At 43.1% G+C, this 15256-nt stretch overlaps 1 protein-coding gene across 1 annotated transcript; it reads left to right on the forward strand.

Annotated features, from left to right (window-relative positions):
- Window positions 1-8539: 8539 nt before the first annotated feature.
- LOC120052938 (zinc finger protein with KRAB and SCAN domains 8-like) lies at window positions 8540-14112 on the forward strand. Its single transcript, XM_039000177.1, has 3 exons — window positions 8540-9006; window positions 11509-11639; window positions 11986-14112. Exons 1-3 carry the CDS (start codon window positions 8736-8738, stop codon window positions 13279-13281), a joined length of 1698 nt encoding a protein of 565 aa, XP_038856105.1. The 5' UTR covers window positions 8540-8735; the 3' UTR covers window positions 13282-14112.
- The last annotated feature ends 1144 nt before the right edge of the window (window positions 14113-15256 follow it).

Raw genomic sequence — 15256 nt, forward strand, 5'->3', positions numbered from 1 at the left:
AGTCAGTTAAGAACAAATTCTTATTTACAATGACGGCCTACTTCGGCCAAACCCGGACAACGCTGGGCCAATTGTGCGCCGCCTTATGGGACTCCCAATCACGGCCGGATATGATACAGACTGGATTCAAACCAGGTAGTGATGCCTCTTGCACTGAGATGCAGTGCCTTAGACCGCTGTGCCACTCGGGAGCCCAATATGTTGTATTACCGCCACCTCCTAGACTGGAGTACAACTCCTTATACTTTGCTTGAAAAAAAATAATAAATACCCCACCATCTAACACTACATTCACAAAAAATTCTACAAGTAAATTAAATTAAAATAACACCACCCTAATCCACTACTTAAATCTATTTAGTCCTACCTCATGTCAACAACCTGAAAGGATGGGACATCACCACTCAACACACCCTGTAACTCTTCTGATGTCAAGTCTCTCACACCCAAATACCTCTCTGCAGCTGCCACCACAACCTCAATTTCTGCAAGTTACGTTCTATCCCTGCAGTACAGTCGATAACCATTGCTATAAATGCTAAAAATCCATTCTTACTGAAACATATCACTTGTTGGCTTATCCCTCTGTATTGGTACATATCTACTACTCACATCACTCCTCTCAGGATCCCTCCCCCTTGACCCATCTTCCTCTACTTTCCTCACTGCCTCAGCATATGACAACTTCTGCTCTACTCTAACCCTGGAAACCTCAACCTGCCTCTCTCGCACGGGACATTTCTGATCCTATGTCCCATGGGCACCCCATACAATTAACACATACCACTACTTTCCCCAATGCTACACATTCATTTGTCTCATGCCATTCTGCACAATTCTCACACGTAGGAACCTCCCTCCCACACACTGCTTCCACATGCCCATAAGCTTGACACCTGTAACAACATAATGTATATCGCACAAAAGCCTGTACGGGATAACTAACATCACTTTGTCGGGCAAAGACTCATCATCAAAACTCAAAAGAACAGACAATGACTCTGCTGTTTCACCACTCTCACCCCCCTATCTGCGTCGCACCAAACAACAAGCACCACAAACACCGGGAATCTTCCCCTTCAGTTGGTCAACTTTTACATTTACTGCTTCCCCAGCAATCACTCCTTTCAATGGTGCCCTTTTCTTGAGAGCAAAACAATTCACATTTCTTGCCCCCATTCGTTTAACGCCGAGCGCCTTCTCCCTCTGACCAGCAGAAACACAAACAACTATCACAAGACCACTTCTGGTTACCCTCACCGATTCCACAGTACCCAACTCTGTTTTCACCCACCCTGAAACAACAAATTGATCAACCAAAAGGCAAGGGTCCACTTTTTACAAAAACTTCACTCCTACTGTCACAGGCTCATCTTTATCCTGACCCTCGGTGCAAGCCTCGGGCTCCGAGAACTTCACCACACCTACCACCTCCAATACTTCGCCCTCATTCTCTTCAGCTCACTCTGCTTACACGTGCTACCATTCTCCTTTAACAAACCATTTCTCTTTTTCCAGCCATTTTTAACTGACTCAAGCTCACCGTCTTCCTCCCTCTCTCTCTTAGACCTCCTCTGCCTCTCTTTTTCCCCTCCATTCCCCCTCCGTATTCCAAGTATATGTCTGTTTATGATAATACTGCACTTCTCCTGACATACATCTTGTTCTTGCCTTCTCAAGGGACACCATTTAACCGGCTGTCACAATCAGCACACACCCCTCGGGATGTATTTCTCAACAGTGCATCACACTTATAAAGCAGCTGCTTCGTCTTGATGTTATTCTTTATCAAAAGCTACCGCGACACTTTTCAATTTCAAACAAGCGCGCTCTTCCAACCACCATCCCCATCTCTGCAAAAGCTCTCCCCAAAATGTCACGTCTGCCGGTTACGGCCTCCGCTATTCATGTATTCCTCTATCTAGCTGTATGTTTCCACCTACTGTTCTGGAGTGCGAGCTCATTGCACATCATAGAAAATTTGCCCTACTAATTAATCCTAGACCCAGTAAAAAACCTCACCACTATTCCACTAGCTACTTGGCCCCATCAGTGTTGTAACGATGTGCAACTAGTTAAAATAATAAAGGGGAAAATAAATAAACATAAATATGGGTTGTATTTACAATGGTGTTTGTTCTTCACTGGTTGCCCTTTTCTTTTGGCAACAGGTCACACATCTTGCTGCTGTGATTGCACACTGTGGTATTTCACCCAATAGATATGAGAGTTTATCAAAATTGGATGTGGTTTTCAAATTCTTTGTGGGTCTGTGTAATCTTAGGAAAATGTGTTTTTAATATGGTCATACATTTGGCAGGAGGTTAGGAAATGCAACTCAGTTTCCACCTCATTTTGTGAGCAGTGTGCACATAGCCTGTCTTCTATTGAGAGCCAGGTCTGCCTACGACGAACATTCTCAATAGCAAGGCTACGCTCACTGAGTCTGTACATAGTCAAAGCTTTCCTTCATTTTGGGTCAGTCAGAGTCATCAGGTATTCTGCCACTGTGTACTCTGTTTAGGGCCAAATAGCATTCTAGTTTGCGCTGTTGTTTTGTTAATTCTTTCCAATGTGTCAAGTAATTATCTTTTCATTGTCTCATGATTTTGTTGGGTCTAATTGTGTTGTCCTGGGGCTCACTGGGGTCTATTTGTGAACAGAGTCCCAGGACCAGCCTGCTTAGGGGACTCTTCTCCAAGTTCATCTCTCTGTAGGGGATGGCTTTGTTATGGAAGATTTGGAATAGCTTCCTTTTAAGTGGTTGTAGAATTTAATTTTCTGGATTTTGATAATTAGCGGGTATCGTCCTAATTCTGCTCTGCGTGCATTATTTGGGGTTTTACGTTGTACGCAGAGGATATTTTGCAGAATTCTGCATGCAGAGTTTCTCAATTTGGTGTTTGTCCCATTTTGTGAATTCTTGGTTGGTGAGCGGACCAGACCTGACAACCATAAAGGGCAAAGGGTTCTATCACTGATTCAAGTATTTTTTGCCAGATCCTAATTGGTATGTCAAATGTTATGTTCCTTTTGATGGCATAGAAGGCCCTTCTTGCCTTGTCTCTCAGATCGTTCACAGCTTTGTGGAAGTTACCTGTGGCGCTGATGTTTAGGCCGAGATATGTATAGTTTTTTTGTGTGCTCTAGGGCAACGGTGTCTAGATGGAAGTTGTATTTGTGGACCTAGCAACTGGACCTTTTTTTGAACACCATTATTTTTGTCTTACTGAGATTTACTGTCAGGGCCCAGGTGTGACAGAATCTGTGCAGAAGATCTAGGCGCTGCACTATCCCTCAACACAACTTGTAACTCTACTGCAATAAGATCGAAAATCGCTTACACCCAAGTACTTCTCAGCAGCTGCCACCACCACAGCCATTTTCCACCACGTTCCATTTCTGCGGCACAGTTGATAACCATGGCTATGAACACTGAGAATTCAACCTTACTGAAGTACATGTTATTCTATCACTCTCTATTGGCCTCGGCCTACTCATAGGGATCCTGTTAGTCTCCCTCTACCTGGACCAATCTGCATCTACTACTCTCTTCACTGCCTCAGCATACCACACCTTCTGTACTACTCTGATCTTGGCAACCTCAACCTGTCTTTCTCTCACCAGACACTTCTGATCTCCAGCAACAACTGTTCACTTCTTCTTCATAGTTGTATTGGCGGATCACAACCAACTTAAACGTACATACATCGCCACCTACTGTACTGGAGAGTGAGCTAGAGGTCTTCACAGATCCACCTTTGCCTGAATACCCAAAACCAGATTCGGGACCGAGCATGTCCGGGTCAAGAATTCTCAAATAATGTCACAGGTCTGGGTCGGATCTGATTGTCAAGGGTATGTGTAATTTTTAACTGACTTGTCTGGAAGGGCCGTACATATCTGAATGCGACTGCTGCAGTAGAGAGGATTTTTATAATTGATGCTGCTGTTCTTGCTTTCCACGAGAGTGGAGCGTGGCACATGTAGCTTGTTGTTGTTGGCAAATCATAAGTCATCAAAGCGGCAATAGGCTACAGTCAGAGCCTCTGTCTGGCTAAAGTGAAGATATATCTAATCAATGGAAGATGGAATTAAAGTTAAAGGAGAAGGATAGGCTACAACGACCAAGAGCCAACAGGTAGGTTTCTACTTAATGTTCTGAATGGAGTTATGTCTCTGTAGGATGAGAAAGTACGCACTGGAGCCTACATTTGCCTAGCTAGCTAACTTTTCCCAGTTTGATGCAGTCAAGACAGGTACTACATAATCATATGATGATAAATAACCAAGCTATAATGCCACGTTCAAAACAACTAGGAACTTGGAAATCAGAGACTTCCGACTTCAGTGTGTTCAAGACAACTAGGAACTCTGAAAGAAAACTAGCTCCAACTGGGAAAAATAGTTTTCCAACTCAGGAACTCAGGCCTCTTTCAAGAGCTCAGACTTTCTGACCTAAAGAGCACTGACATCCTGACTTGACCTCGTATTTTTCAGAGTTCCCAGTTGTCTTGAACGCTCCATTAGCGCGAGTCGGCTTGGTTGCCATCTCTCCCTCCCTGCTCACAGTAATCTCCCCTCTCTCTAGAGCGGCACCTCTCTCTCCCTCCGCTCACGCTTCATCAGTCGGTTAATAAAGTAGCATAAAAATAAATACAAATCTGCTGCTTCCCTCACTTGGATTGGACCGGGTCAGGATCCGACCAGTTCCGAACAGGTTTAGTTGTCCTTGGGTCCGTTTGGAACGGGTTTTAAAACATGTATTATATTTAAAAAAATAATGTATAGATATCTGATCCAGGTGGGAAAGCACCAAGTCCATTTTGGGACGGGTCCAACTCTAGTGTGAGCCTTCCTACCAGACTGGGCACACATTGGTTGAATCAACGTAGTTTCCAAGTAATTTCAATGAAATTACATTGAACCGGTGTGGAATAGACGTTGAATTGACGTCTGTGCCCAGTGGGAGCTACAATATTCTCTTAAAGAGCGATTGCCTTTAAAAAAGCAACGGATCCCTTTGAAAAACGGCCTATGTGGCATCTATATAAGTCAGAAACAGTTATTCAAGTGTCAAAATGGACTACAACAAGTGTAAATATGATATTTTTCCCAAAACACCAAGCAGAGAGAACGTTCACTAAGAGCGTCGGAGGCATGTCGATACTGATATGATCGAAATAAAAGGCAGCCCTGCTCTCAGATCAGCTTTCTCCGTTCAAATCTTACCATATTATAATTATTCAACAAAAAACTACAAGAGAGAGATCACCAATGGCGGCAAATATTGAGGCGGCTTATTCTAATGCTTACCCTTAATTTCTTAATTATTTGTGGGTGTGTGTATTGTTAGCTATTCCTGCACTGTTGGAGCTAGAAACAGAAGCATTTTGCTGCACCTGGGATAACATCTGAAAAATGTGTACATGACCAATACAATGTTATTTTATTTGATCCTATAATAATGCACTGAATCTAGATTTGGCACCTCACCTGTTAGGCTACACATCATGAAATATATCAAGGCAAAAATGACAGCCATGGCTTGATATTGATTTCAATATCATTTAAATACACAGTGCCTTCAAAGTATTCACACCACTTGACTTTTTCACATTTTGTTGTTACAGCCTGTATTTAAAATTGATTCAATTGAGATTTTTTGTCACTGGCCTACACACCATCCCATAATTTCAAAGTGGAATCATGTTCTTAAATGTTTACAGATTAATCCAAAATGAAAATATGAAATGTCTTGAGTCAATAAGTATTCAACCCCTTTGTTATGGCAAGCATAAATAAGTTCAGGTGTAAAAACTTGCAAAATAAGTTGAATGGATTTTTGAATTACTACCTCATCCTGTATCCCACACATACAATTATCTGTAAGATCCCTCAGTCAAGCAGTGAATTTCCAACACAGATTCAACCACAAAGACCAGGTAGGTTTTCCAATGCCCCGCAAAGAAGGGCACCTATTGGTAGATGGGTAAAGTTTCTAAGGTGCAGGGTAGAGTACCGGGTGGGGGACGGCTAGGACAGTGACTAAGGCAAGTGGTGACTGTTTATCAGTCTGATGGCTTCGAGATAGAAGCGTTTTCTCAGTCTCACGGTCCCAGCATTAATGCACCTGTACTGTCTCCACCTTCTAGATGGTAGCGGGGTGAACAGGTCGTGGCTCATTGATGATCTTCTTGGCCTTCCTGTGACACTGGGTGCTGTAGATATCATGGAGGGCAGACACTGTACAACAGGTGATGTGTTGGGCTGACTGTACCACCCCCTGGAGAGCCCTTCAGTTGGAAGCGGTGCAATTGCCATACCACGGAGGTCAGTGGAATGCTGAACGCCATCCTCAAGTCAGAGACAGACACTTAATCACAAAGGCTCTTACACACAGGATCTGACCACAAGTCAGACCCAGAAAGACAGGGGCTGGGGCGACTGGGCTGTCCTCCTGCTCAGAGTATATACTTTACGGTAACCCGAGCATGAGGGCTGTTCATTCCCATCTGGACTCAGATGACACGTTAGGAGGGGGGGGGGAGCCACATCAGGCAGTATTAAAGAGAAACGGTTCCTCTGCATGTTCTGTAACAAAAGGCTTCAGCTGACCCCAAAAGGTGGAAATCCACCAGAGGGTTCACACAGGGGAGAAATTATTCAACTGTACCCATTGTCAGATGCGCTTCACCCATGCTGGCAACCTGAAGATGCACCTGAAGGTACACCCAGGAGAGAGGCCGTTCGCCTGTACGCACTGTGAGAAGAGGTTCTCGGGAGAGAATGGGAAACCTGATCTGCTGCTGGTCAAAGATGAGACAATAGAAGACAGACCAGAAAGCATTGATCTGCTGAGTGGACTAAAGATGGGGGAGCAAGGTAAGGGAGAAATACATATAACCTACATACAGTAATAGATCTTCAATGGGAATAATGATGTGCATGGCTATTTTTTCTTCATTTTCTTCATTTATAAAATGAAATCAAAACAACTTATGTTTACATACAAAACCACATTGTAATGTATGAACTTGACCAGGTAATTGTAAATAAAAAAAAATAAAAAACTCAATATGCAAAGTCTATTTTCTAACCTCTTCCTGCAGGTGCTTGGCTGCAGGAGACTGGGCGGCTACCTTGGATTCCCAGACCGGTGCAGACAAGAGCCCAAGGAACAACATAACTGAGCAGGGCAGGATCAGAGGCGACATAGTGGAGGTCAGAGGATGGGTCTGACAACCTATCGTTACTCCTTAACGTCCAAGGACCTTATATGTTATGTTTATAGGGAGACTGGTTCTGGCAACCAAAACTGTCAAATACTCCATCTAAACATGGATTGATTCTCAATTGCGATACGATTCTAGAAACATAAAGCCCTTTACTTTAATATCACGTCTAAATAATTTCATAAAAGCAAAATATACACTTACTGCACACTGTTTTAAGCGGGTCTAACAGTTACAGCCAACAGTCTTTTTCAGTTAAAACACTTTTCTGGCGTCGTTCCTTCCGTTACACATAGGTATTCGGAGCACGCTAGATAGCTAATTAGCACAGGTGGTCGGTCTCCTCGGGTCTTCTGTCTGTCATCGGTAAATAAAGCGCTGTGTTGGAGCCAATTTGGGTGCATCTTATATTCTGGTATTATTCGGGCAATTACACTCCCGACCACTATGGTCAGACAAATGGTGGTGGTAAACACACACCAGGGGATCTATGAAGAGACATGTACTTTAACGTAATGGTGTGTGTTGATGGTGGGAGAGCTCATAGTTCTTATAGCAATCAAACGAATGCAAGAAAATGCCAAACAAGATACAAAGGACTACTATAGTCAATATTCCTTCATTCAAGGTAACCCCTATTGTTAAGTTTGAGGTGTGTTAAGAACAAGTCTATTTGCTACCATCCACTCACCTGGTGACTGATTGGCTACTTAGAATTCTTGGATTTTCAAAGCAAATTGTCACTACATGCTGTATATATGGCCGCGTGGGAACCCTAATTAGCCCTATAAATGTGTGTAGTAATTTATCCTTTTTATTATTATTAATCGCTGATATGAAAGATAAGGTCCTTATGTTAACGTTCAAAATGAGCACCCTGGCTCATAAAGAAAACCAGAGCAGAAGATACTGTATTTACCTTCATTGATAGACTCCAGAGCGTCTATGAAGTTGTGAACTATATTACCCCTCATAACCCTTTGTTAACTTGTCATTTGAAACAGACTTGTATAAATACTTTTTTTTTTAGAGAGACAGTAAACCTTGGCTAGAACAAGGACTGAGATGATGTAGATGGATTAAGATCGTTCTATTATTTTCTACTCTATTCTTGCTAACACACTATTCTTTCTAAACAAGTCTGCTCTCAGCTTGAAAGATACTGATCATAGGAGATTTGATGTGTAACGTAATAAACAGTACCGTAATTCAAAGAACAGCGCGCATTTCGTTTTCATTTAACCACACCCTTTGAGCAATGACGCCAACCAAAAATAATTTATATTCAGTGCGTAAACGGAAGAGAACAGTGACCAAGAACAATTTCCACGTTAGCGGTTTTTGTTGTTAATGAGACGTTTATGTTACACATTGGAAATCAAAATATGGCTAATTGAACAGCACAGCATCACATACTTACTTCAGGTATTCTTTAATTCGCGCTGGAGACAGGACTTGGTTGATAGACGTTATCTAAGTAGCCGCTAACGTTAGCTAACAATGGTTTTTCACACTCAAATAGCCTCCATCATGGAGGTACTAGCGAATGCAGCCGTGGCAGAGATCTGTAAAGTCGTAGACGACGACTATGCAGTGTTTCGTTTGGAAATGTCTCAAAGCCAGAAAGAAAACAGGACATTGCGGAGGAAACTACAGCTATTGGAACTGAAGGTGGTACGGGAGCGCGCAGAGAGGACAATTAGAGACCGAGTCCGCGCCAGTCGACCCTGTAGTGTCAAGATCCTCGACCAATACAGAGGAATGGCAAGAGGTACATTTTTGCAGAAGGCCGAGACTGCAGGGTCAGTCGTCCCGTTCCCGGCCCTAAGTTTTAGAATCAAGTTTGCTACAATTCAGCACATTTTGTCATGGGGCACAGACAAAATGTGCTGTTTTAAAGCTAATTTCCGGAAATTCTGCACATTTTGCCATGACTTGTGCCATGTTAATATCAGTGCTTAATTTGAGCCGAATCCTGCAGGAAAAGGATCAGGCACCTCTGCTGTTTTGGACTGTTTCGTTCAGGAAATTCAGCCCAGGCCTGATATTCTAAGAGTTGATTCGGGTTGGGCGGGCCCAGGCTTATGGTTTGTGCAACATTGTGCACAGACCAATCTGTGGCTGTGTGAGAAGCGTGCCTGTATCTCTCAGAACTAGAATGAGATTAACTTCATATGATCTCTCTCCCTCCTCTGATAGACATGAGCCTGCAACTCTTCTCTCTCTCGAGCGTTGCACAGCATCTATTTCATTATAGAAGTGCGAAGAGTTCTGGAGGAGCTGCAGCACCCCTGATATATTGAAATATATTTTCCAAAGTTATAGAGTTAATGCTGTCTGTTCAGAAATAAATGAAATAATTCAGAATAGCCTACTACACCACAAAAAAGTGTCACAGAGGACCAATAGCTTATTTTGAAGAATAGCCTAGCTGTGGAATGTAGCCTAATAACAAGGTATGGTCCTACAGTTGGGAATGCACTGCATATCTGTCAGTGAACAAACAGCATGCAGACAAAAACTGGTATTTTGCAATATTTCAAATACAATCACAGGAAAACACAGGTTGGAAAGCAAATGGCTCCTGCTGAAAAGAGAATCATCTAATCTGTCTGCTGTAGGCTACCAAAATATTTGATCAACTTCCAAATATTGTTTTACTAAGTAAAATGAGAGAGAAAGGCTTTTGGCACGAGTGCATCAGCCATCACCAGTAAGTGAGCTGCACATCATTGGGTGAGTCAGTGAAACTGGAAAGCAGTTTTAGGACAAATTTCCTCATATTGTAGCCTATAATATGTGTCTCCACACACGTAGGCCTAGTCTATTGATGGATTCAAGATAAGGTAGTTTTTATTGATCTCAGATTCTCAGTTTGTGTCAAAGTAGCCTGTCATTTTAGATAATTTGTGCGGTATTAAAAAATATTCTGCCAAAGTCTTCAGTCATGTAAAATGATGTAGAATTGCCTGAAATCCGTTTTATAAAAGGCCACATTTTTCTGACAGTTTGTGCAGAAATGTTTTGGTTGCGCAAACCTACAGTTTACACATGGTCTGTGGTTGCGAGGCCGGTTAGAAGTACTGCCAAATTCTCTTAAACGATGTTGGAGGCGGCTTATGGTAGAGAAATTACCATTAAATTCTCTAACAGCTCTGGTGGACATTCCTGCGGTCAGCATGCCAATTGGCACTCTCCCTCAACATGAGACATCTGTGGCATTGCATTGTGTGAGTGGCCTTTTGTTGTCCCCAGCACAAGGTGCACCTGTGTAATGATCATGCTGTTTAATCAGCTTCTTGATATGTCACACCTGTCAGGTGGATGGATTATTTTGGCAAAGGAGAAATGTTCACTAACAGGGATGTAAACAAATTTGTCCACAATTTGAGAGAGAAGATTTTTATGCGCATGGAACATTTCTGGTATCTTTTATTTCAGCTCATGAAACATGAGACCAACACTTCATGTTGCGTTTTATATTTTTGTTCAGTGTAGATAGTCAGTCAGGTGGCTAGTTGCTGGCAGAGACTGCTATTGCAGTAATGTTGAAGGGCTCTGTCTAGTATTACTTAGCTAGCTAGAAGGATGAAGTAAGAACCTAATGTTAAACGGAGTCTACTTTAGCAAGAGCAAAAAATAGGCTACTATGTTTACTTGAACAGAGAGGAGGCTACTGAGACAGACAGTGATGTGGCGAGGCTGAGGCAGGCTGCAATGCATGCAGGAGGAAGCAGGTGAGCTCTGACAAAGGCCAAGGGGCCGACCCATGAAGCTTAAATAAAAAGGTAACGCTAGCAAGAGCAGTGTGAAGGTTTTTTATTTGTATTTTTTTTTCTCGTGATATCCAATTGGGAGTTACAATCTTGTACGATGAAATAAGTGTGATAAATTTGAGAACAAAAACTCCTTAAATTTTAACACCACCGCAGAAGATTTGCTATTTACCATCTTCCAAGTTGTTTTGTTGTTTCCATGAGATCTAGCTATCAAAACTCCCACTCTTCCAATGCATTGTGGCTGGGAAATTCCCGAAGTGAATTCTACTAGATGAAAAGCCAAAATGAGTAGAACATCCTGCCATTTTAAAGCATACTAGATTTTTGAAAATTCACATACTAAAAAACATTTTATTTTCGCATACTCAAACAGCCTAATATTTATGAGGCAAGTATGGGTATTCGGACACGGCCACTGTCAGTAGTGTACAATATAGCGTTGAGCATTGACAGTAGCTAACCTAACCACGTCTTTCCCCCAATCACTCTCTCAGCTGAAGGACATCTCGCTGGAGGCCACATGAGCTTTGTGAAACCAGTGGGACACCACGCGTGGCGAGATGACCAACCCATAGCTATAGATGAGGGGAGTGGAACCTCAACTCAGCATGTTATCGTGATAGAGGTTAGTGTCATAGTGTAACATTACAGTACATCAAATGTGGCGCGGGAGCTTGTGGGACTTCCCTATGACATTGTTATCCAATTCAGTTCATGTAACGGTAATAACCTCGGGGGCTCCCGAGTGGCGCGGTAGTTTAAGACACTGCATCTCAGTGCAAGAGGTGTCACTGCAGTACCTGGTTCGAATTCAGGCTGCATCACATCCGGACGTGATTGGGAGTCCCATAGGGCGGCGCGCAATTGGCCCAGCGTTGTCTGGGGGTAGGCCGTCATTGTAAATAAGAATTTGTTCTTAACTGACTTGCCTAGTTGAATAAAGATAAAATAAACCTCTCTTCATGTGCCAGTCTGCAGATGCAGAGGCTGCTGGTTCTGGAGGATCGTCTCTGGTCAAACAGGAGAGGACTGAAGGAGAGGACCCACGAGACATCCAGACTAGAGCAGCGGCTGGAGTGGCGCCCCCTGTAGCCACCGAGGACCTCACCGCCTCGCCCCAGCCAAGGACCCGACGCAGCATCACGGAGGTCAGTGGAATGCTGGACGCCGTCCTCAAGTCAGAGACAGACACCGAGACTTTAACTGTAATGCACAGGCGGCTATTACACACAGGATCTGACCACAGATCAGACCCAGAGATACTGGGGCTGAGGCGACTGGGCTGTCCTCCTGCTCCTGGCTTAGAGTATTTACTTTATGGTAACCCGAACACGAGGACGGTTCATTCCCATCGGGACTCAGGTTACGCGTTAGAGACTGGCAATGATCCGTCTTGTTCTTACACTACAGAGATGGACCCTGGCAACATGCCCTTGGGTTTAGAGACACAGACGGATCTGTCTAGAGGGGACTGGAACCGGTACAGTAGTAGTGTGTACTCTGAAGGGTGCCTAGATAAGAAAGGGGAGGTTATAGTTGTAGATGAGGTGACTGTGAAAGTGGAGGGCGATGCTCCTCTGACATGGAATGTGGATGAGACTCACTTAGGGGAAGGACTCTCTCAAGACAGAGCTTTATTAGATTACAGGGAAAGTTTAGAGACAAATCCAAATATCGAGACCCACTCCCCTTTACATGCGCTCAGGGATCGTGACCTAGTGTCCACGTCAATGGGGCCTTCCGATTCACACGGCCGCATCCTTTTTGATCAGGTTTTGAACTCAAAGGACCAAGGGGCCCAGGTTTTGGGAGGGGGCGCAACATCAGGCGGTAGTAAAGATAAACCATTCCTCTGCATGCTCTGTAACAAAGGCTTCAGCTGCCTCCAGAAGGTGGAGATCCACCAGAGGGTCCACACAGGGGTGAAACCCTTCAGCTGTACCCAGTGTCACATGCGCTTCACCGAGGCTGGCAAACTGAAGAGGCACCAGAGGGTCCACACAGGGGAGAAACCCTTCAGCTGTACCCAGTGTCAAATGTGTTTCGCCCAGGCTGGGCACCTGAAGCGGCACCAGAGGGTCCACACGGGGGAGAAACCCTACAGCTGCCCCCAGTGTCACATGCGCTTCACCCAGGCTGGCAACCTGAAGATGCACCTGAAGGTCCACACAGGAGAGCGGCCGTTCGCCTGTACGCACTGTGGGAAGAGGTTCTCAGAAAGGAGCTACCTCAGGATACACCAGCTGAAAAAACATTCCACTCTATAACATAGAAAGTAACCATTCCACTTGATTGCTTTTCACGTGTAGATCAAATGCTGCATTGAAGTCAAAGATTAATTTTCATTGTCAGCAGTAAAGATCCACAGATGAATTTGGAATAACGAGTAATAGATTTTAGTGTTGAATATTCCTGAGTAGAATTTTGCATCCAGGCATTGTGTGATCTATAAGCCTTAAAAGTACTGTGTAAGCTATATGTTTATGAATGTCCATTTCATTACTTCCAACTACTTGATGAGAAAATTAATGCAGTTTATCAAATTCATACAGATTTTTTGTTGACATGCATGTGTGGTTTTTATATGGAGTATTTAACACTTGTTAAATACACTCGTAACCATATACAGGTTGAAAATGGAAGAATTGGGCACTAATAAGCAAACATTGGAACGTGGTAGCTGTACAGCACTGTATGGGTAAGCGCTGTATGGGTTTTGACTGAGGGAAATGCTGTAAATTAAGATGACTCGATGTATCGTGAAAGATGAGACGTTGAGGATTCGAATAAATACCGCTTTGATGTCATACAAGCAAGCCAAATCTGCACTTCACATCTCCAAATCAAACTGATGTAATATACAGTGTCAACGTTTTATGATCACTATGTTTGATGTACAGTTACAAGATGACATGGAGTCATACCCTGGGTTCTTCTGAACAGACTGAGCCTATGTTTGTTTATTGTGAAGAAAACTCACTGCTGAACACGCACCTGAATGTACTCATGACTCCATTCTATGCGCACCACAATGACGATCTGTTTCTCTGAATTACCTTGTGAAAGCCTAACACTGTAAGATTTGTATTTTATAACTTAGCTAGTCATGTTTGCAATAGAACAAGCTTTCAGATTATGTCCACTTTAGCCAGATTGCGATTTATAATGGACTGTTTTTTGGATTGTGTAAACAACAGTAATTGTGTGATGGGGATGCAGGGCTGTGTTCCAAACAACTACAAGTGTGCTTGCTCTAGTTCCTCAACGGCACAGCTAGGAGAGCAGAAAAAAGTACCTTTTTATAGTTGAAGACTCTTCTTTGAGTCATAAAAAGTGCATTGAAATTACTAAGGATCTGTGCACACTTTGGAGAGGTGTGTGGCCACTTGGAGACACCAGTTAGTCCTCTCACTCAAACCCTTGTCATTTTTTGGTCTTATGTTGCACATACCCCACACTGTCCAGGAATATTCTTATTTTGTTACTGAATGTATCCAGTGTGTGTTCAGATTTTGTTGTCAACAACTGTTGCGAAATGTACAGTAAATGGAAACTGCACAAAATCAACAGTGTAATGTTTAGATTCAATCTTGTCAGGTAAACTGTTGTGTACTCACTTTTGGTCTAATTATCTCAACTGTTCCCTTTCAATTGCTACCATGGTTATGTATGGTTTTATTTTTTTTATTCTGTAAGAAACATTTCAATTTAACCCTATCCGTATAGTCCAATTCCCACATGTGTAAAGGGTTAATAAACACAAAATGGGACTTTTCATTGAGACTCTCTTTAGTATACATCACATCTGATCTCACCTTATTCGCCATACACCAGACAGCACTTTATAACCAATATACACTTACTAAATATACCTACACATACCCAGACACAAACAAACACCTACTGTACACTGGAGAGGCTATACGAACACGCCTGGTGCCCAAAATGTATGACATATGTCACGCAGCGACCGTTGAGTGGGGAGTGTGATAACATGTAACATGTAATACAGCTGCCTGGTGAAGCAACAGTGGGACGCACCACGAAACAACACTGGTCATTCACACCGGCTTGTCGTTACGTTAGCTAATTGGGATGTTACGGTGACATCCGTATGGTGCCCAATACTATAAGTTATTAATCCCTCGTCCGTCGAAATAAACATTGGTCTTTTACAAGTTTTAACTAGCGCCATGCTGCTGTTGCCTACAAGCCAGCATAAACTAGCTAGCCAGGAAGGGT

This window comes from Salvelinus namaycush, chromosome 8 (genome assembly GCF_016432855.1).
Source record: "Salvelinus namaycush isolate Seneca chromosome 8, SaNama_1.0, whole genome shotgun sequence".
Classification (NCBI taxonomy): domain Eukaryota; kingdom Metazoa; phylum Chordata; class Actinopteri; order Salmoniformes; family Salmonidae; genus Salvelinus; species Salvelinus namaycush.